At 40.6% G+C, this 24036-nt stretch overlaps 2 protein-coding genes across 3 annotated transcripts in view; one reads left to right on the plus strand and one right to left on the minus strand.

Moving 5' to 3' along the window:
* LOC141569370 (uncharacterized) overlaps positions 1-24036 on the minus strand; it is a 172059-nt gene that overhangs the window by 65046 nt on the left and 82977 nt on the right. The window contains exon 3 of the mRNA XM_074322325.2: positions 12209-12305. The gene's annotated coding sequence lies outside the window, so the exon portion shown is untranslated. The remainder of the gene's footprint in view (positions 1-12208; positions 12306-24036) is intronic.
* Positions 1973-22691, plus strand: FMO2 (flavin containing dimethylaniline monoxygenase 2). Of its 2 annotated transcripts, none has more exons than XM_019745738.3 (9): positions 1973-2028; positions 2302-2529; positions 9944-10132; positions 12481-12643; positions 13233-13375; positions 15631-15830; positions 17035-17390; positions 19453-19525; positions 20455-22691. In XM_019745738.3, the coding sequence occupies exons 2-9, from the start codon at positions 2398-2400 to the stop codon at positions 20804-20806; spliced, it is 1608 nt and encodes a 535-aa protein (XP_019601297.3). In that variant the 5' UTR covers positions 1973-2028; positions 2302-2397; the 3' UTR covers positions 20807-22691. The 2 variants fall into 2 exon arrangements, with proteins under 2 accessions (XP_019601297.3, XP_019602097.3); XM_019746538.3 differs by having other exon boundaries at positions 2359-2529.

The raw sequence follows: 24036 nt of genomic DNA on the forward strand, positions 1-24036 counted from the left end.
CATTTGTTTGTCTTATTCCTTTGTTGTTTTCTGTTTTATATCCCACATACCAGTGAAATTATATGGTTCTCGACCTTTTCTGTCTGACTTATTTTGCTTAGCATAATAATTTCAAGATCTAGCCATGGCCAATAGACATACAAAAAAATGCTCAACATCGCTAGTCATCAGAGAAATGCAAATAAAAGCCACAATGAGATATCACCTCACCCCAGTCAGAATGGCTATCATCAACAAGACAAATAGTAACAAGTGTTGGAGAAGCTGTGGAGAAAAAGGAACCCTCATACACTGTTGGTGGGAATGCAGACTGGTGCAGCCGTTATGGAAGGCAGTGTGGAGGTTCCTCAAAAAATTAAGAATAGAATTACCATATGACCCAGCAATCCCTCTCCTGGGTATCTACCCAAAAAATCTGAAAACATTTATCCATAAAGACCTATGTGCTCCGATGTTCATTGCATTACTTGGTCATGAGAAATTATCCATTTTATATGCTGTAGGATTATATTTGTTAACATTTGCCATGAATTTTTACATACATGTTTATGAGGGAAATTGATCTGTATTTTATTTTTTGATAATATTTTTGTCCGATTTTGGTATCAGTGTAACGATAGCCTCATAGAATGAGCTGGAGAATATTCTGTCCTCTTTAATTTTCTGGAAGAGTTGTATATAATTAGCAATATTACTTTCTTAAATGTTTCGTCGAATTTACCAGCGAAGCCATCTTGGTCTAACATTCTTTGTGGGAAAATTGTTAAACTACCATTTCAAGTTCTTTAATAGATGTAAGATTACTCAGGCTATGTATTTCTTCTTGAGAGAGATTTGGCAGTATGTGTCTTTCCGGCAATTTGTTCTTTTATGTAAAGTAATTCAATGGCGATTGGACAGTCTTTTCAACAAATGGTACTGGGGCAATTGGATATTCATATGATATGAAAAAAAAAATCATCTAGAAACTTACAGAGGTACTTGGGGAGCACAAGAAAAATATTTTGAGTGGGGGTGTCTGTGCTTCAGGAACCTGGTTCAGGGTATGAGAGCCTCCTCCCCACCCCAGACCCACTATTAGATGGGTGTTTTCTCCAACCAAGACTCTGATGGAAGTGTGGCTAAGTGCAGTGCTGACCCTTCAGACCCAGAATGTTTGAGCCAACTGGAAATTTCACTGGTAGATTGGACTTGTTGCTATCTTATTCAATCAAACGGGGAATATTAATTTTCATCAGACTAAATTTGATGAAATGCTATTTGTAATTTCTGTGCATTTGGTCCTATGTAATAAATAAACATAAGTATGTCCCTTCCCTCATCTTTACCAATTATGCAAAATAAGATGAGAAAAGACTACTGAGAGCTAGTGAGCATGCTAACTCAAAGGGCACTTCATTCTTGTGGTTGGGTACATAGCTGATCGCCTGTGAAACCCGTGTGAGTATGTAAACGTGTGTAGGATGTAGGTGTGTGGGAATGTCTGTGACCAAATCTAGTGTAAGGACTGAAGCAGGCAAACTCATTAACAAATTGAATAACTACAAACCTTATCAATTCATTATCAATAATGGTCACTGATTTTTAAATCAGGTTGGTAGAAGGGCTAACAATTAAGAGACTGCTCATTTCGTGTCATCAGACACAAAAGAAAACTTTTCATTTATCCATATTTGCTAATTTGCAATAAACATTGGCCACATCCATTATAAAAAGGGTTTTTAAAGTATCTGTACGATGAGTATAAGTGTGTCATGTCTGTATCATACAATGTCATTACTGTAAAGACATTCCACCATTACCGTGGACCTCAGAATATGGGTCTCTTGCTTAGTTTCAGAACTAACACACTCCTTTGAGTTTCTGCTGGCAGAAAGCTGAAGGATGGAGAGGCTCCTCCCATTTCTCAGAAGCACTTTCCATTTCTCACAGCCTCTTCCAACTTTTAAAACCCTTCTGACTGCCTCCCAGCACACAACCAACAAGAACACAACTGTGACAGAGAGACTGCGTCACAAGGCAACAAAGGTAAGGATGACAGGGGGAAAGAAGTGGACCAGGAAAAACTCAGCTCTAAACACTAAAGCTCTCAATTATAAGACCTTAATTAGATTTGGCTAACCTCCCTATACTATGTGATTGAATCGTTGGGCTTGGTTAAATGGGTTGTGTTGCATTTCAATGGTACATCAAGACTTTCTAAAAAAGGCTTGTGCAAAGTGGGTGAGACTTGGGAATCTGACTAGTGAGATTCCGTGAATTACTGAATTCGTGCCGCTTATTAAATTACCACTGTTTTAGCAGTCAAAGCCCGTTTACCTGACCACACCATAAGGACTCTCTTACCTTTTGCCCAAGTGTGGGAGCATTGACTGATCAACTCCTGGACAAGAGACCATGGCAAAGAAGGTGGCAGTGATTGGAGCTGGGGTCAGTGGCCTGATCTCTCTGAAGTGCTGTGTGGATGAAGGACTTGAGCCCACTTGCTTTGAGAGGACTAAAGATATCGGAGGACTATGGCGGTTCATGGTACGTGAGATCTCATTTATTGAACGGGTTGTTCTGCGATTGCATGGTGAATCATACTGTGTTTCCCCGAAAATAAGACCGGGTCTTATATTAATTTTTGTCTAAAAGACACATTAGGGCTTATGTTCAGGGGATGTCACCCTGACAAATCATGCTGGGGCTTATTTTCCTGTTAGGTCTTATTTTCGGGGAATCACAGTAGCTGTTGATGACCCCTAGTGAGGGTTTCCCTAAGCAGCTTTGATCGGATTTACTCCATGAATCTGTACAGGAACTGAAGAAATCAGCTGGCATCTCTCCCAGGTGTTTACAGGCATGTGAAGGGTCTCTTTCTTAGGGCTCCATCCACTGTCTCGCAGCCCACATGTTTGTTGTTCTCAAAGCATTATGCTAACACTAGTAGAGGGCATTTTACAAAATAGAAGTGACAAGGGGTTTTTTCAAGACACCACTTTTATTCCAAATCATTGAGCAAATGCTTTTTTACAGCGTGTACTCTTATTACTAGTGACTTTTACTTTTCTCTGACAAATAAACTGTGTTTGTTTGCTTTGCTTTACTGACGTACCCTCTGGGAAATTCTTTAACTGTAGTATTAAATATATTCTGTTCATTAAATCCATGCTATTAGCCAAACCCAAATAGTGGCAATGCGAGCTGTCCTTCAGAATTTGTATAAAAATGAGAAAGGTACATAGATGGATCGCTGTAAAGATTTATAATTATTCCTTCCCACAATCTTTCGAGTAAGTACTAACTTGCCACCTTCTAGGTGTGAGATCTTGGACAAGTTATTTACACCCCGCTGTCTTCATTTTCTCAGCTGTATAATGGGATAATGATGGAAAGTATAATGATCTCAGTGTTATTTTGAAGATTAAGAAAGATTAATTCGAACAAAAAAATTATCACAAAGTGCAAACTTCTAGTAAAGTTATCATTCGCTACAACAACTACGTTTGTATTTTATAGAAAAGCAAACAGACACTGAGAGAGAGAGTCAGTGATTTGGTCATGGTTCACAGCTGGGGGAACTGGCTTTCAAACCTGGGTCTCTGTAATTCCTATACAGCCAAGTACCTACTTACAACCATTCTCTGAGGTTAAGCAAAATTTCAGCTCAGAACTCAACAGTGACAACTTGAAGATTACATATCAAGTACATCTGGGGCGGGTGGGGGGGATTAAAACAGGTCAGGATACCCCAGAGAAAAGCAAAAGGGATCAGAGCATGAAGCACAGACTCGTATCAGCAGAGGCCATCCCAAGTGTTCTCCCCCCAGTTGGGGGATGGTGAGGACATTGGCTCATGTGCTTTGCCACTTCAAACTGAATTGCATGCCAAAGGGCATTGTTTGACATCCAGCTTCTTAAATGTATGTAAGATACACCTGGAGGGTTCCTTAAATTACTGAATTTTGAACACGAGCCCAGAATTCCTGAGTCAAAATCTCCTGAGGAGGGGAATCTACTTTTTTTTCCCCTAACAAAGTATTTTTTATTTTTTAGCACATTTTTATTAAATGTATTGGGGTGACATTAGTTAATAAAATTATATAGGTTTCAAGTGTACATTTCTATAATATATCATCTGTATATTGCATTGTGTGCTCACCACCCAAAGTCAAATGTCCTTCCGTCACTATATATTTGACCCCCTTGACCCTTTTCTACCCCCCTTTCCCTCTGGTAACCACTATACTGTTGTCTGTGTCTATGAGTTTTGGTTTGTTTGTCTTCTTTGTTTGTTGCTTTCAGCTTTATATCCCACATATGAGTGAAATCATAAAGGTCTCGACTTTTTCTGACTTATTTCGCTTAGCAGGATGATCTCAAGACCCATCCATGTTGTCATAAATGGCACTATTTCATCTTTTCTTATGGCTGAGAAATAATCCATTGTATATATGTACATCTTCTTTAGAGTCCCACATAATTCCTGTGAGGAGACAAGTTTGGCAAAAATTGCATGAATACCAATTTTTAAAATCTATTCATCCAATGATTTAAGCATAGCCAGAGCTAACGATAGAGATGTTGGTACTTACATAGGACAAGAAACTTTGCAGAGAGGAAACTGGAAAAACAGTTGGATCACATTCATTTCTTACTAACAACTGGTCCTTAGACTCATTATAGCTTTTCCTGAGAGGGTGACACAACAAGGTAGTCATTTCTATCGTAATCAAAGATGTGTCATTTTTGTCCACTCTCAGTTTACCTATAGATTCCATCTGGGATTTTATCCCCCACATAGAATTTTTAACTTCAGGAATAAATGTTTAATTGTAACAAATTTCTATTTAATAATAAATTTGTCACTATTTAGTTTTATTTGGGATTTCCTGTCAAAGAGGCAAATGTCCCTTACTTGATTATCATTAATTCGGCAGCAGAAGAGGTGAGAGTTATTTTGAGGGATTTGTCAAAAATATGACTTGATGAATTCCAGGAAGGTACTTTCTGCCCCAAAATATTTCTCTTGCTATCCTATTCCTGGTGTCTAACATTTCAGAATGAGAGAAACTTCCTATGGATTGGGAAAAGTTAGATTAAAATTTAAATTAATTAAGCCGTATTAGATATAAAATGGTTAAGTATAGAACTCCCTGGAAACTGTAACACTATCATATTTCAAACCTGTCTTACAACTGAAGCCAACAGAGAAATGTAAACAATGTTCTCTACCCAAAGAAGACAACGAAGCTCCCTGCAGAGTGAGACATACAATAAGGCAAAATTTCACAGAGGGTCCTAGGAAGGACTTGAGTACCCGGAGACTGGACTGCCGAGGGAGGGGGTACTGAAAAGGATGCTGGGAGCCTCCACACCCAGGCCCAGGGCGACTCTGCCGCTGCACCACTCTACCATCTAGAATCGACTTTGCAAATAGGTTGGTTATTCTTCAATTTCTATATTCAAACATAATCTTTCTAAGATCACATAACTCATTTAGTGGTGATAAGTTAAAACAAAACCTAAGATTCCTTGTCCCTTTGGTGTTTTCAGTTTTACAACAAAGGAACAAGACAAACAAATGAAGAAACAAAAACTCATAGACACAGACAAAAGTTTAGTGGTTACCAGAGGGTAAGGGGGGAGGGTGGTGGTAGATGAGGGTAAAAAGGATCAAATATATGGCGATGGAAGGAGAACTGACTCTGGGTGGTGAACACACAGTGTGACATATAGGTGATGTAGCACAGAATTGTACACCTGAAATCTATGTAACTTGACTAACAATTGTCACCCCAATAAACTTAAAAAAAAAGAAAAAGGGGGGGGGGGGTCCTTCTTTCATGCCCTGCTCAGAGGTGCTGAATTCTTCCTAAATGTTCTCCATCACCCCCTAGTGGCAGTTTTGGAATATGGGATGGGTGGTTAATTAACATATATTTTTAACACTTTTTCCAGTAATGGGAAGCACTTGCAATGTATCGTCTCATTTTTCTTCACAATACTCCCAGGAAGTAGGTATTATAATTATTCCCACTTACATAGAAGGAACTAAGTTTAAGGATAAACAACTTGCCCAAGGGAACACAAGTGGTAGAAAAACAACACAAATGAAGGTCTGTCAGATTCCTGAGCCCTCCGACGTAATAACTTTCCTGAGGTACTGAGAGAGAAAAGCATGATCTCCCTTCAGCCACTAACCTGCTCTGTCTCCTTCACTGCTCCTGACACCTGTGTTCAGAGGGAAGTTACCAATATACATTGCTTTTGTGGGTTTTTTTATGTCTTTTGTTTTTGCATTGTTTTACATTTGGATATAAATAAATCTTTTTCCAGCTACATATACACTTGATCCTTGAGTAGTGGTTGGGGGGGGGGGCAACCCCCACGCAGTATAAAATCTACATATAACTTTTGATTCCCCAAAAACTTACCTTACAATAATAATACCCTACTGTTGACGGGAAGCCTTCCCTAAAACATAAATAGTCAATTAACATATTTTGGGTATTACATGCATTATATGCTGTATTCTTATAATAAAGTAAGTTAGAGAAAAGAAAATGTTAAGAAAAGCATAAGGAAGAGAAAATACATTTATAGTATTGTACGTATTTATTGGGGGGGGGAGAAGCGATGTATAAGTGGCCCCAGGCAGTTCAAACCCATGTTATTCAAGAGTCACCTGTACTCGGCTTATTTTAATTACTCTTCATATAATAGTCTCTAACATCTATCTTGGTTTCCTTTGACTAGATTTGAGCTGAAATATCACTTTCTGTCTTAAAATGTGACTCCCCCAAGATCCAATATTCCAAACCAATTTGAACGAGAATTGTAATGTCATCACCAATTGTTGACAAACCACAAAAGCAAAACCTGACAGGAAAACCTTGCCCTAACTCTGAAATTATCAGAGGGTCGCAGACACCAGAACCAGTTCTTCTCATTAGTTAAAATTGACCTGACAGAGAAACCAACCACACTTCGAAGCCAATGTATTGGCACTTGAAGAAACTAATATGTTGGCTATTGTGTAACAGTCAATCTTAGTTTAAACCATGCCAGATTGAGTAAGATTAACTCTAGTGGCCCAAAATAATAGCAACAGAGCAAACATGTACTGAGCACTTAATTAGAGCCAAGCATTGTGCTAAGTATTTTATCGAAACTAATCAAAGCCTCATAAAAATTGTGTGATGTTGGAATTATTAATGGGCCCCATTTTACAGGAGAAAATGAGGAAACTGACTTAATGTAAGTTGCTCGTGGTTATAAAGCCATTAAAAGTAGTAGAAGTAGAATATTAACCCAGTCTGATTCCAAAGCCCTGATGTTTAACTCTACTTATAAAAGGTACTACTTATAAAATTATCTGGTCTTGAAAAAAATTAGTATTTTTTGCTTGATGAAATATTTCTGAGTTTGAGAACTTGGTGGGATAAGAAACTCATAGACACTCAGTCTTGCCAAGAATACTGTGTTCAATCAGGCTGAAACATCGAGAAATAGTTTACACAATTGGTGTGACTCTAGTATTACGCAATTTGAAGCTAGTGTTTGAAAATAAAACTATCATGATTTATTCATCCAGAGTTCAGAACATTGTGTCCTTTGTGTATGAGACAGAAATCACTTCATTTTTTAAATAGAAACTCCCTTTGCATTCTAACACTTACATACAGTTAACAATAAACACCACACCAGACTCTAATCACCTAGAAAGCTGCCATACCCTAATCTGACTAGCGTTTACCAAACCATTTGGAATTGCAAAAAAGTTATCATCTGAGCCTTGATTCCGGACTAGGAAAGATAAACACGGTCCCCCTGGAAAAGGCATTTGACTCCTGACCTGAGTTGGCATGAGTGAATAGATGGATGGATGGATAAATGGACAGATATATGGGAAAGAAAGAGAGGAAGAAATATATATATATATATATATATATATATATATATATATATATATATATATATATATATATATGATATGGCAAAATCTCACAGTTTACTCTTTTTTAACTCTTTGAAACTGAGGTATAGAGTGAAGAAATAAAATGAGTCACTATAGTCAAGCTGCTAAGTTACTAAAATGAAGTAGGTTGAGGTATGAGGAAACAATACTGTTTTGTTCTGACTAGCCTGGGAATTTAAACTTTTGAACTTGCCAGTCCTGGACATACATCAAACCTCCAGATAATCCTATGATTACTCCCTCTGGTGGACTAAGGAAAGAATATTCATGCATCCAGACCACCTGGGGTCCATTACCCAGACCACTGGTCATCTAGAGAATTACCACCTTGAATCAATCCAGAGGCTAAGAATGCAGGACTGATTCTTCTCAAGAATTAACCTTTTACTATAACTCTTAGCTTTTCTTTCTTCTTCGGAACACTCTGGGTATTGCCTAGTTGTGTTTCCTGTTTGCAAACCCTAAGACCCTTGGAAAAAAAATCTTTATCATTTATTTCTAGCAAAGCCTCCAGACTCTGTTTAGTTTGTTCAACAAAATCAAGTACAACCTCTTGTACTGAAAAAATCAGAAAACTCAAGTGTGAGCGTGAGTGTGCCTGGATCAGTTACTTTGGTTTCAGATCCACTCCCCAAGGTGCTTTTCTTATACTGCCGTGAACAGTGAGCTGTAGCTGACAGCTTTGCTAAAACTTAGAACTTCCTCCCCAATAACCATATGTACCACTACTCAGCATCTACTGCATCCATGTTTCACAGCTCAGGGGACTGCTCTGGCCCAGGCTCACACAGACTGAAAGAGACAAATTTAAAACTGTGTCTAACTCCAAAGACCACACTCCTTCTGCTAGTCCAGGCTGTCTCTTTCTGTGTTGCCAAAAATCGCAGAAGCCTTGAGCTAAAGGTTGGCAGGAAAGTAATGATTTTCTATGAATAAGGATGAGAAAAGAACATGGACAATTGATTATTGTGGTCATGGGATTACAGGTAAATATTTACTTTATTTACTCTTCTGTGGAAGAGACTATAGTGCTGTTTATGTCTGATTAAGTAATTTATTTCAATTAATCAGCGAGCTCCGATAACCCTTCCATGTTTTTTCAAAAACCCTCTTTAATGCTGAATCATAATAGAAACTACTCTTTGCCTGGATGATGCCTTAGTCTCTGCCTAGGCAGAAGCATCTATTAAGGAGTTCTTGGATAGCATTATTTAAATTGTCCTCTAAAAGCCTCTTTGATAACAGGCTGATATGATATCAGGGACAACGAATCACCGTCCTTGGCTCTTTTCATGATTTAACATAACAGATATTATCATCAAGCAGAGCACTTCTTGTAGAGGAAATTATAAACTCAACCACAGCAACAGCACATGTTGCCTCCTGTTTTACAAAGCACACCCACTAACATTTCAAATCAAGTTTAAGGTTTGATTGGTATCAATGCTGCTCACTTTCATCACTGGACCAAGGTCGATTTGCATAAAGTGAAGGCAGGGGGTTCAAATCAACATGGGAAAACTCCCTGCCCCCAAAAGTACTCATTTTAATTGAAATTCTCTATTATGTTCTCTGACCATTGTCCCAGGGTTTATTGGTTCCTAAAGAGGTGGAAGGTGGGCATAGCCTCACCAGGGGGAGTTTCAGTAAGAGGCTGGTTGTCACAATGACTGACATTAAAAAGTCAGAGACCTGGGATGCTAAATATACCCAAAGAAGGATTGTTCCCACTTCCAAACCCACCAATGGCAATAACCCCTCCAGTGAGTGACACTGGGAGGCCCCACCTACGTGCTATCTATCACACAGGATCGTGGAACACGCACTCTGACCTCATCACCCAGACATTTCAATCACACGACAGCAATGAAAGAGGATCAAATCACCCAGGGGTGAAATTTAGAGAGAAGAGCAGGATACCCAGGGATTTTTTTTTTTTTTTTTAATGTATGATCATCACTCTCTTATTTGATCCTTTAGGAAAACGTTGAAGATGGCCGAGCGAGTATCTATCAATCTGTCATCACCAACACCAGCAAAGAAATGTCCTGTTTCAGTGACTTTCCAATGCCTGAAGATTTTCCAAACTTCCTGCACAATTCTAAGCTCCTGGAATATTTCAGGATTTTTGCCCAAAAGTTTGATCTTCTAAAATATATTCAATTCCAGGTATTTAATTTGGGAGGGTGGGGGTCGAGGGAATGGTTTTCTCTACATTAGTTCAGATCACGTTTAAATAAAGAAGTTACTCTGGTACTGAAAGTACTTGTGAACAAAACAAATTATTCTAATCCGATGGTTTGCTGAAAGATCAGAGCACGACACAAGACCTCCATAATTACCCTTGATATCATAGATCATACACATTAAAAGAAAAATCATCTGTTAAAAGTAAAGGTTTTGATGATTGGCTATATTGATGGTTAAACTGCATTTAAAGTAATATTTATAACCACTGAAGGGTCATACCCTCATGTCCCTTAAAAGACATATGGAAAACACCAAACTGATATTTCATTTTCTTACCTTCTCTATAGAAACAGCATTTTTTAGAAAAATGTGTTAAATAAACTGACAGTTCTCCATTCATCTAAGAAGTCTGTAGAAACTACTTTTGCTAATTATTTTTTTCTAGATGCACTCTCTAGCAAGATAAAGAGGGGCAGATCATTTTGAAATACAATTAGAACTATTTTCCCTGTGCTTTCTCGAAAACAATTAATCAACAAGAAAAAAAGCCAATATGCTCACTAGCCATGTCTGCTGAATTTTTATCAATAACCTTTACTCTGAGAACTAGTAATTGTGCTTAAGAAATAAAATTTAAATTAGAACTCTGAATAAATAACTCTTAGTGGAGATTAGTTTGTTAACACATCTCATTTTCTCAGTAATTTTAGTTTTGTCCCAGGTTCATAAGTTAATTTATATGTGTTTCCCCGAAAATAAGACCTAGCCAGACAATCAGCTCTAATGCATCTTGTGGAGCAAAAATTAATATAAGATCCAGTATTGTATTATTATATTATATTATATTATATTATATTATATTATATTATATTATATTATATTATATCATATCATATCATATTATATTAGACCCAGTCTTGTATGGTAGTAAAATAAGACCGGGTCTTATATTAATTTTTGCTCCAAAAGACACATTAGAGCTGATTTTCTGGCTAGGTCTTATTTTTAAGGAAACACAGTAGTAGTTGATTTGGGTGAAAATCTGTATTTGTAAATACCATTAAAATGCCCAGTTCCATCTAATGTAGTTTTTTCCCCCAATTCCTGGTACATCCATCCTATGAATGATAGATTCTTTATACCAGAAGATTTTATAGGTCTTTGTCCACTTAGCTATCAATCTATTTAACAGAAATATTGCCCTCTTACAATACATAATGTACATAATCTGTTCTTTCAAAGATCATGTTAGAATTGTTTGTCTTATGGCTGTCATTGGTTTCTGGAGGTTGCAGAGGGGCTAGGAAAACTGATTTCTATCTATGGGTCTCCGAGTTGGGATAAGCCGAAAGATGGCAAGGGTCAGCTCTAACTGGAAAGGGCTCTGTTACATTTCTAATCAACTCCCAAGAGATACTGAAGGTACCAGTCCTTGAACTGCCTTTTGAACAGCAAGAAGCCACAGTACTTTCATTCACATACTACCCTGGACTACAGCTCTGCCATCTTGACTCTCCGCTGAAAACGCCCAGACATTTTCATACGCTTTCTATTAATATCCCATATACGTTTTCAAATGTGAACAACCTCAAACATTGCCAATGCCATATTTCGAAAAATATGTGAAAATTGAAAAGCATGTATAAGAGATTCAGGTACTTGCAAACAAGAGAAGCATGCCATCCCCCGAAAAGTGAGACAAGCTTTGCTTCTGTTTGACATTGTTACTTAAATACAGCAAACATACGACCTTTAAGTATACCTTTAAAAACTCACAGACCTCCAGACTGTGAGCTACATTTCTAAGATATTAATGAACCAATAAATTATTTCATCCAAATCAGACCATGGACATGATGGACTCTGCTTTAAAAATACGAAACATGAACAACTGCCATCCGTGGAGTGCTGGCAAGGTACCGGGCAGTATGCAAAGTGCTTAGGGCACGGTGCTTAGTCTGCACAGAGAGGGGACACATACAAGTTTCTTGGTAAATACAGACTGTGTGATCACTTGAATGGTAAACATGTGTTTGCACGTCGCCCAGAGCTTACCTTGCATTTCGCCCCAGTTCTTACTCAGTCCTTAACTGACCGGTTCCCACTGCTGATCTGGCCTCTCGCACAAAGCAGCTACGTCCTGGGTAGCTCCCTGCCAAAGAAGAGTGGGAAAGGCATGCTTAGAAGTCTTTGCTGTAACTGACTTGAAACGGATTCAAACGGAACCTCAATGGAATAACACACGGCACTCTACCCATCCCTACTCCTGGGCCCCTGTAATGATGCCAGATTAAGTCCCTGTGGTGTCTTCTCTGTTTTTATTTAAGACAACTGTCCTCAGTGTGAAACAACGCTCTGATTTCTCGTCCTCTGGCCAATGGGAGGTTGTCACCGAGACCAAAGGCGAGGAGCAAAGGGCTGTCTTCGACGCGGTGATGGTTTGCAGTGGCCATCACATTGCCCCTCACATCCCCCTGGAGTCATTTCCAGGTGAGGCCGGGGATCCCCAGCTTTGTGGAGTAGGTGTCTAGGCACTTCATATGCAGTTTGGATCGACAGGCAGAATCAGCGGCTGCAACTTGGGGACAATAGTAAGGTCGGGATAGAGCTAGAAGGACAAAAGACTCCCAGTGCCATCTTTGTTTCTACTGACCTCTCTGGGTCTTCGTTACACAGGGAGTTCAGCTAACCTCCTCCAAAGTCAGCATTTCAGGGAATTCTCACCTACACTGACTCTCTGGTGGACAGGCCATTGTCGCCATGTCCTGCCTTGGCCTTTTTCCACCCTGCCAAATACCTGTGACTCTGTTCTCTCCCTGCAGCCTTTTCCACAGAACCCTGCCCACCGGACAGGGTTCCTGAGGAGAGTTCCTGGAAACTCTTTTGCTCCTGGACCATAGCTTAACGGCTCTTATATGCTTTATACGTGGAGTTCGCTGTCTGGCCTTGCTATTGCAACTCCCCTAAGCGGGGAAGAGGCCAAACAAATGATTGACCCTAGAAAGGAAACGCTGACGATGCCGTTTGACTGACATTAACTTGACCAAGTTGACAGGCTTCTCTCTTTTTTCTCCTGAAGGTATTGAGAAGTTCAAAGGCCAGTATTTCCATAGCCGCCAATACAAGCACCCAGAAGGATTTGAGGGGAAACACATCCTGGTGATCGGATTAGGAAACTCGGCCTCAGATATCGCAGTGGAGCTGAGTAAGAAGGCTGCTCAGGTGCAGTGCTCTCTGTTGACCTTGTACCATGGAGGAGAGGAAAGCGGAGGACATACTGAAAACTCTGAGCTGTGGCATCAAGGCTCCATTACTCATTAATTGGTTGTTTGGTTGCTCAGTGTGGTACCATAGACACTCTGGGAGTCAAGAAGCCAGAGTTTACCTCCCAGGTCTGCCACTTTCAACTGTGTGCCCTAGAATGCGGCATTTCCTTTCTCCGGGATATGGTTCTCTCACTTTTTAAAAGTGAAGCTTGGACCAGGTGACTTCCAGCCTAAGAGGCCTTGTTTCTACCCAGGGCCCTTAGTGAGAAGTTGATCTGTTCATATTTTGGGGAGTGTCATTTAGAAATTTAGTGCATACTTGAATTATGTTTGAAATGTAAATAATCACTGGTTATCCAAGGGCCCTGAAAAAAAGATGAATTCGACTGTAAGACTCCCAACCAAGATCCCAGGTATTTAGGTGCATGCTGAGGCCTTCCAACCACTGTCACCTTTGCCCCTGCTCAGGAATGACAAGACTGAGCTGCCAAGGAATCAAGCATTACGAGATGCCAATAATGCAGATGGCGATAGTTGGGACAGACCTCAGCAAAGACAGGAAAATCGCTAGGGTTCCTTTCTCCAAAGCCTTCCCTCCCAGCAGGCCTGGACCCAGGGACCCTGTCACTTAAACACTAGGCTCCTCAGCCCGGCATCTTCTGACTTCACAAGACTTACCACGACCATGGCCCCAACTAGCACAACCATTCCATCCTGAGTCTCACATTTTCTGGACTTGAAAGCAGCAAATGTGATAAACAAACACAGTGCCTCCCCAGCAGGTTAGTGAAGGGGTTACACTGGTACCTGTCAGAGTCACCTATTGGTCAGGGCCAAGGAAGAGGCGGAGACAGTAAAGGAAAGAGACACTCATGGAAATATTGAAGTATAATACCTAATCAACGCACAGTCAAGTCAACATAAGGGCAACAGCAGGGAACAATTGGACATAAGCATATCACCATGCACAGACCAACAATGCGACACTGTTTTGCATAAGTGCTACTTCACAAGCTAAGGAGTTGAGGTCCTTCCCAGCAAAATTTGTCTCCAAATTCTGGCTTATCCCAGATGTGTGACAGTACCTGAAACTCCTCTCCTCCAGCCTACATTCACAAAGTAATAATAGCTAGCAGGCAATAGCTTAAATGCTTTATATACTCATGTATCATCTCACTCGATCTGCACAACAATCCTGTGAGGCAGGTACTGTTATTACCCCCATTTTGCAGAGAGAGAAACTGAGGCACAGAGAGGTTGAAATAACTTGCCCAAGACATTACAGCTAGTAAGTAGCAAGGCTGGGATACAAATCCAGGCAGTCTAGATCCAGGGTCTTGGGTCTACAGCCCATGATCTCAAACACTTAAGTGAATCGATTTCCTTACAAGTGAAGTCATATCTAAGTGTTTATCTGGGACAGCCTTACGCAATCGAACTCATAGGATGGTAAATAAAATTTTTAGAAACAATTCAAATATGCACTTGGACAATGGGGAAGTAACAGCAAGCAAGGCAAAATACATATTTGAACATGTATTTTTATGTATATTTCAAAACACATTTTGAAAGTGAGAGAAATCTGAGTAAGCAAGGTGAAAAATACATCTGAACGAGGATTCAGGTGTGCATTTGAAGAGACTGGGAATCACAGTCTAAGTTCAGAGTTCTTAACTTTTAGAATATGTGAAACATTCTTTTAAGTACGGGAGGAAGCTGATTCACCTTGTTATTCCTACTCCAGGTAAACAGAGATCCATACCTTTACGTCTACATAGTCACTGGGCTGTAACCATACATTTAGGAAATAAACCATACATTTAGGGTTATAACTATTCACCTTCACTATCAAAGAAACTTGGGTGGGTGGAAAAGACGAGAGGAGGGAAGAAGCATCGAACCACAACTATAAACACAGTAGAGTTGTGTTTATTTTACGATGGGTATTAGCCCAAAGATTTCCTCGTGTTTCCATACGAGTTCTCAAGACTGGTGCCGTCTTCCTCTATTGGTGTATATACCATGGGGTACCCCTTTTATAAACTTGCCACAGACCAGTGAAAACTAGAAGGTGCTTTGCTTGGAGGTCATCTTTAAAACAGAACATTTCAGCAAATTCTGGGGCTGTACACATGATGTGTCACCTACCCAGTAGTGTCCTCCCAAAAGGGACAATGCCCTAACGTAAATGGTATTCCTCTTTGCTTACAGGTATTTATCAGTACCAAAAATGGTTCCTGGGTCATCAGCCGTGTCTCTGAATGTGGCTATCCCTGGGACGTAGTGTTTCACACCCGATTTAGGTCCATGCTCCAAAACGTCCTGCCACGAACACTACAAAAGTGGATGATGGAACGAAAGATGAACCAGTGGTTCAACCATGAAAATTATGCCCTTGAGCCTCAAAACAGGTAGAGTTATTTTGCTTTTTTTATGGCATACTCATTGGTAAGTAAGGTTGTCAGAAGTGCCTCTCTTTGCAAAGAACCAACATGGTAGTTCAAGCCACAACCTAACAGTATAGGTATCATATAGGTCCTGGAGGTTGAATGCCAAATTTGTTCGGTGTGTCTGTAGAAAAGTAAATACTTAAGAAGATCAAGTAGAAATGGGATGAGCTGCTCCAAAAAGCATAATAGATCAGGGAAGGAACTTTCTAATACCCAGAGCTGTTCCACATCAGCAGGGCTGCTTTAAGAGACTCTGGCCTTCCTTTCAGTGGGTTGTCATGGGAAACATGTGCCAAATTCTCCATCTGATAACTCATGCTTTGCTAACTCTGTATATCATGAGGGTTCTTCCCATGGGCAAAAAAAAAAATCTCTGTTCATCTCAAAGTTATACATCACTGACCTTATAAACACAAGCAAACATTATATATGATTATTTTAATTTGATTGATAGCAGGCTCCTTCCCTTCAAAAAAAAAAGGCAGAGGAGCTTTGGAATATTTCTACCAATGCCATGTGACTACTGTATTCTGAGATCAGATACATGTGGCGTGTATTGTCTTATAGTTTTTTAACATGGTTCTCAAATCTACAAAAAAGAATTTAAGAAATACAAGCAGACTTTGCTTTATCACCCATGCTATCACCGTATATGAGACTTATGAGTATTTGGAATTAACAAATATCTTCAAACTTAATTCTATACATTAATTTCTACACTGATCCCTTACTAAGTTTCAAAACTAATGAGAACTTCACAAATTTCCCCTTCCTTACTTATGATCAGATAGAGATTAACAGTTAGATAATGAAAGGTGGAAAACATAAAAGAATGGTCGAAATGTCAATAGGATAATAACCACTGGAATAGTCAGGGATTGATCACAGGCACTGCCATTTTGTCTAAGTCACTGGGGATGCTTCCTGTTTTGGAATATCGTTTACCCCCATCACCTACATGTTTTCCTGTGTTGAGAGGAGAGATTGGTGACACGGAAATAAGGTCAGATAGTAAGGCATGGGCCAGGACACCTAATCAAATTAGAAAGTTTTATGGATATTTGAGAAACGTCTTGATTTACAGAGCCAACCCCATAAAACATCAAGAGGGTCCCAGACTCCTCACTAAATGGTCCTTCTGAATGTTTTCTTCGGTGTGTTTCAGATACCTTATGAAAGAACCAGTAGTAAATGACGATCTTCCAAGCCGTATACTCTGTGGAGCCATCAAGGTGAAATCCAGAGTGACAGAACTCACAGAAACTGCTGCCATCTTTGAGGATGGGACGGTGGAGGAGGACATTGATGCCATTGTCTTTGCAACAGGATACACTTGCTCTTTTCCCTTCCTTGAAGATTCACTTGTTAAAGTAGAGGATAATGCGGTCTCACTGTATAAATATGTGTTCCCTCCTCAGCTGGAGAAGCCAACCCTTGCCTGCATTGGCCTCATCCAGCCCCTCGGTTCCATTTTCCCAACTGTTGAACTTCAAGCCCGTTGGGTGACGAGAGTTTTCAAAGGTAAGTCTGTAGGCAAGTGAGTGGCTGAGGGTGTCATACCTGGTGGAGTTTGCTCAACAATGAGTTTAGATGAGGTTGCCTACCTTGGCTGTTCTCATAAGATTTACATCCTGAAAAGTTAGTGGAGACATCACAAATAACAAATATAGAGATACAACAGTAATAAATATCTGCCATCATTTCTTAGAAAATTAGAACTATTAGAAAATTCAGAGAATTTTGATTGGTGCAAAGTTAAGCACATGTTATCCTTTCTTTGACTCATGCGAGAACCGCTGAGAATGAAAACACCTATTATTCCTGATTTTACCTATATGATGTTTACAAATTCCTCAGAATATGTGAAAATCAAGAGACCTATGGTCTGCACTGCACTTCCCTCCAAATGAACTCTTACTACCTAAGCAATTGAACCTCACAGATCCCTACAAAGTTATAAAATTATTGAAAGGTTTCTCTCTCAGCATCTGTGTAGCACTTTCTACTGCTCAGAAGGTTGTTCTCTCACCAACCCAAGAGTCAACACAGCTCAACAAAAACACATTGTATTCCTAGCCCTGTGCTGGAAGCTGGTGGGATAGAGAGAAGTTTAAACAGATCAGTTTGACATAATAAGACCGATACTTTGATGGAGGGATGTATGGAGTATGTGGGACAGAGAGAGAAGGTGCGTAACAACAGCAGGGTGGGACAAGGGGAGAGCGTGTGGTGAAGGAAAACTTTGTAGAGGACTGAATTTCTCAGGTGCAGAAAAGGGAGTCTCTTGAGCTAGAGGGCAAAGGCAGGATGCACATGGAGAATAACAGGCTGTCTGACACTCCTAGAACATGATATGTGACACGTCATGGACCAGGACATGAGAACGTTGTAAGGCATGTTAAGGAGCTGGATATAAAATGTAGAGCGGCTCATCCCAAACCTAGCTCCAAACAAAAATCGTCTGGTGGGTCCCTAAGGACTGATTAAATCTGGCCCGAGGACCCAGAATCTTCATTTTAGAAAGCTCTTCAGACAGAGGACCCAATGAAAGGCTATAAGCAAGGAAGAGACATTATCAGATTTACATTTCTGATACATCATGTCAGCATTTGTGTGGAAGGCAGACTTGAAAGGAGAAAAGAATGGAGTCTCAGAGACCAGAAAGAAGGCTACTGCAATAGCCTGTACTAAAATATGATGCAACCTGAGCCAGGCAGCCAGACCCAGGGGAGGAGAAGATATACATGTGAGAAGTAGTTAAGCATAAAACCAGCAGGACATACTGACTGGCTCAGTGTGGGAAGAGCAGGAAAGGGAGAGGAATCCAGAATGATGACTTGCCAATCTCTGGCCACGGAACCTGGGTGGACATCAGTGTAGTGAATAGAGAGGGGGTGTGTAGAAAAAGATGCAAGTCTGAGCAGGAGGGCTTCAAAGATGAGCTCAGTTTGGGACTTATTGAATCTGAGATGTCTGATGACATGCCACACCCAGGGGGAACTGTTTTTCAACATGTCTGAAGCTCAGGGGACACTTGTGGATGGGGTATGGGGTCATAGCACACGATAGTAACTCTTGCATCAACCTACTTTTTCCATCCCACTGCCCTGCATTAGTCTGCACTCCTCTATCTCTCACCAGGCTTGCTGGAGCAGCCCCTTTACTGGCCTTGCTGCCTTTAAACTCACTTCCCTGGAGCCCATTTTCTGAAATTCAGCAGCGAGAAGGATCTTTTCAAAAGCAAATCACATCTTATCACCTCCTACAGAAAACCCTCCCACAGCTTCCCATCACCTTCAGAATAGAGCTCAGGCCCCCTGGCATGGCTTCCCGACTCTTCCATGGGCTTGCCTTCCTTCTCCAGACTCTTCTCTTACTCTCTCCATCTCAGAGTTCATGCTGTAGCTCAACGCAGCACCATACAGAACTCACAGGGCGTGGTGCTCCCTGGAGTTCAACAACGCAGCAGCCCTGAGTGGTGTAACACCAGTAAACAGCCAGAGTCTAATTGTAGGAATCAAGTACTAGACAAAGCAAAGCTATTGAATCAAACCCACGACTCAACCAGCCTTTCCTGTTCTAGGCGTGTGCACCTTGCCCTCAGAGAAGACTATGATGGCAGACATCAGCAAGAGGAACAAAAAAAGGATTGACCTGTAAGAATGCGTTTCTTAAAATTCTTTACCTAGAGCCAGTGTTTCTCAAAGCATAGGTCTCTAACCACCTGTAAGAACCATCTAGTTGCTCGTTACAAAAGCAAACACCAGGGCCACGGCCCAGACCAACTGAATCAGAATCTCCGGATGAGACTGGACATTTGTATTTTCACGTTCTTCCTAGGTGACTCTTATATATAGTAGTTGAAGGACTGACGACTTAAAAGTAGAAATTTTACCAAATCAGAGCATTTTCCCTTTGACTTAATTTCAATTTTGTAAGATGCCCATGTTAGATTCCACGTCTTCTCAAGCCACCCACACTCTGTGTTAGAGAGGAAATGGGATGGGGACAATGATGGTGGCAGTAGCCTATCTCTGGAAAGTGAGCTGGGGGATAGCCTATCCAAGTAAATTAGAAAAGAGGTTGGCGTGAACTGAAGGTTCAAGTGCCATTGGAAAGTTGACTTGGAGCGTTACACCACATGAACGGGTTACCTCATGGTCAAATCTAATCCATCTAACACTCGTTGAGCATGCTAGTACCAGAGTGCCAGGTACTTGAATAATTTAACAAGCAAATCCTAAGTGTCTCCTCTGTGTGGGACACTGAGGTAGGCTTGCATCTGTGTTACCTCATGCACCTTGGCAGCAATCCTGATGGGCGGGCACTCTGCTGAGTAAATACCAAATAAGAATCACGGTGGTAAATTTGGTTACATTCCTAGAACTTCCACGTGTATTCATGGCTCTTTATGTGACAGCCTACAGTCGATCTGAAATGGGCGCCTCCTACTGAGATAAGCCGACACTTTCCACCCGGTAGTCACTCAAAATTCCCCCATCCATTCGATAGCTATTGCATGCCTAACGTTCGCATGTAACTTAGCACATCCCGTGAATCTGCCCTTCTTACTTTCTTCATTAAGGTTTGGTGAGAGCATGAGCCAGATGTTGCAGACCAATTACATCGAGTACTTGGACGAGCTTGCCGTAGAGATAGGTGCCAAGCCGGACCTCCTCTCTCTAGTGTTAAAAGATCCTAAACTGGCCATGAAACTCTACTTTGGACCCTGCAACTCCTATCAGTATCGTCTGGTGGGGCCTGGGCGATGGGAAGGAGCCATGAATGCCATCCTTACCCAGAAACAAAGGATGCTAAAGCCGTTAAAGACACGCACTGTAGAACCTTCTCGTCATTTCCCAGTTTCCTTCCTGTTAAAAATCCTGGGGCTTCTTGCTGTGGTTGTGGCCTTTTTTTCCCAACTTCAGTGGTTCTAATCTGTCGATCGAACGCTTTGGGCTTTATTGTCAGTCAGTACATCTTCAAGCAAAAAAAAAAAAAAAAGACTAAAAGAAAAAAAAATAAATCTATAGTCTAAATCTGAGAGTTGAGAAGAGCAGGATAACTGTGGAGCATTAGCATAACTAGGTCTATGTACAAAACCAAGATTGGGTCATAAAAGATCTTTCAATTTCACCCTTCCCTCCAGTTCACCAGGCTTTCCAGAAAGGACAATAAAATAACACAGGCTAAATAGTGCTGCCAGCCCTGATATAGGCGAGCTGTGTGGAAAATAGCAGAATTGCACAGAATGGAAAGCAGGCCCCATGGTTTCAATCATTGGAAAAATTTAAGTTGTGGGTAAATATTTGAACTCCTGTGTGATCTTCTGGATAGTTTTCCTGTCCAGACTCTTTGCTGACAACGTCCTCAGACATTAGGTCACGCTCCACGTACTTAGTCGGGAATCACTCAAAAATATTGCAGAGAAAAATGAGGATAGACTGAAAACCAACGGCAACACACAGATGGGCTTTTAGGGCTTCATACTGAAAAAGGAGCATGTCTTACGTTTTCTGTATTTTCTTATATTTTTCTTATATTTTGACAGACACACTCCTGTAAAATTAAAATTAAGCATGCCATGATAGCTATACGTAGAGTTAGTACTTATCACAGACCAGACCTTGTGCTCTGCATACAGTATACGTACATTAGATTATTTCATTCTGTCAAATGGGTGCAGCTCTTATACCCATTTTGCAGAAATGAAACTGAGACTCAGAGCAGTTGAGTCACATGCAGAAGATGATACAGCTGGGATTGGAACTGGATATGCTTGACTCTAGAACTAAAGATCATTATCTTGCCCCATAATATCCTTATTTACAGCAACCTCCAGTATTGCTAAAGTACTTAACAGTTTATTTATAATCAGATATATGTTATTTTTGGAGGACCTTTACAGAAAAAGCAGCACTCCATGCAAAGGTGACCCGGTTCATTTTATTTACAATATTTGGTTTATATTTCAGCTACATCTAAAACACATTTGAAGGAGTTTACAGTGACAGACGCCTATACAATAACATTTAAGAGAATCATCGACATTTGGGAAAAACAAGCATCAAGGGAAAAAGTGCATTTCCCAGGCAGACGAAAAGCATTATAATGACCAAACCTTGTGTATAGCACTAATCTCACAGATAGCTGAGCCAAAGGGCAAAGCGATATGGAATCTGGGTCATCTGATAAAAGGAAGCATATCAGTTTGTCAGGAGACACATTTCCTTGGCACTGAAGTTCAGAAAAGATAGAAGCAACTCGAAGTCAATAGCCATTGAGCTAAACAATAAACATCTGGTTATAGAATGCTCAGTACAGCTGTTCTTTCTATGGACTATGCTTTGGGAGGTAAACTATGCCGTAAGCCCAGACCAAGTGCGTCACAGAGGGGAAAGATCAGAAATTTAAAAAATTCGGCAAATGTCTGTTCTTGTTCTTCCAAAGCTTCTGTGGACCTGGTTCTTTACTTTGACTTCCATGTCTCCCCCAAAAGCCTAGAACAACGTGGTGGCAATCTCTGTCACTGCAAACCTTTTCCTTTAAGAGCCATTGAAATGACACCAGCATTTCAACGCAAGATTTTGTTTTCATTGCTTCTGTTAGCAGACTCTTTGAAAAGCACTGTAGACGATGCATATACATAGTTCTTGATTAAAAACCGAATACTTTGCCAATTAATTGAAGATTATTTGCAAGCCATTACATTAATAATAGAATGTATCAAACCTTTATAGTGAGCATAGGCAAACTACGGTCTGCGTGTCAAATCCAGCCCACTACCTATTTCGATAAATAAAGTATTTTTGGAGCACCGCACCATCTGTTCATTTATTGTCGGAGGCCGCTTTCACACGACAGTGGCAGAGTGAAATAGCTGCAACAGACATAGTATGGCCCATGAAGGGGCGGGAAGAGGTCCACTAGGGCAACATTATTAAATGTGTACCCTTGAAATTCTTAGAACTAGGATGATCTCTTGAAATCTTTCCAAATATGCTGATACCTTTTTGAAAACACAAATAGTCCATTTCCGGAGTCTGAAACTGACTAAGGAGGACTCATCCTAGTCTGTTCTTCTGCCTCCAAACATCCTGAGGCAGAAAACTACCTGAAACGAACCATCTAGGATAATCTGTTCCCAACTGTGATCCCCTGACTACCTGCATCAGACTATCTCAGGAAGCTTCTAGAATCGCAGGTTCCTGAATATAAAAGTAATAATAACTCAGACCTGCTAAATCACAATGTCGGCTAGACTCTCCTGTCTTGATAAGCTCCCTAGGAGATTCTCGGGCACATTCAATTTAGGAACCACTGGTTTGAGGACTCTCCAACAAAAGCTGCTTTCAAAGATCAGCCCATGGCCTTTTCCAACATCTCAGGGCTAAATCCGTCCTTAGGTTCAGCCCTGGTGCCTCTTGCTGCAATTTACAAGGTTTGCTCTTCCCCTGAGAAGGATGTTAGCTGGTTACCACCCCCCTCCAAAATCTCTCCCTGTGATGGTTCCTTTATAAACCTTTCATTTTAACTCTCCTCTATATGATAGCACCTTGGTTCTCTTGCCAAAAGCCAAATATGTCACATTTGCTCTTTACAGAAAAATAAAGATATTTTTAAACTAAAACTCTTGGATCATGATATGTAACAAAATTTCAAATAACGGAGATTTCAAAAGCTTAACCAAGACAAAGAATCCAGCACTCACATTACAAGGAGGATGGCAAGGGAAGATAAATGGTCTTTCATCCTAGAAGATGGTGCTACCCACTTGCAACCCCCAGTACAGAGCTTTTGGCTGCTTCCCAGGAGGCAGAAGGTTTACATAGAACATAACTCGCTTTCTTGTCCAGTCTGCCTTATGACCAGATCATGGATCAATGAGACAAAAAAAAAAGGCCCTTTCGATTGGATTCCACTTAGTCCGGGTCAGATGCCAACACGAGATTAAACATGCGTGTGGTGAAGGAAAACAAATACCCACAAGGCGAAACTCTAACCCAGAGGTCCACAAGCTTTCTAGATTCAAGGGGCCCTTCAGCGTGTAACCTTCAGTGTGTAACCTTCAGCGTGTAACCAACCCTTCAGTGTGTAACCCTTCAGCATGTAATCCTTTCGCAAGTGCCCTCAGGCTATTGTTTCTCTTATTAGGTAGTCAGGTCCA

The sequence above is a fragment of the Rhinolophus sinicus genome, chromosome 11 (genome assembly GCF_057876585.1).
Source record: "Rhinolophus sinicus isolate RSI-liver-muscle chromosome 11, RSI-T2T, whole genome shotgun sequence".
In the NCBI taxonomy this organism is placed as follows: Eukaryota; Metazoa; Chordata; class Mammalia; order Chiroptera; family Rhinolophidae; genus Rhinolophus; species Rhinolophus sinicus.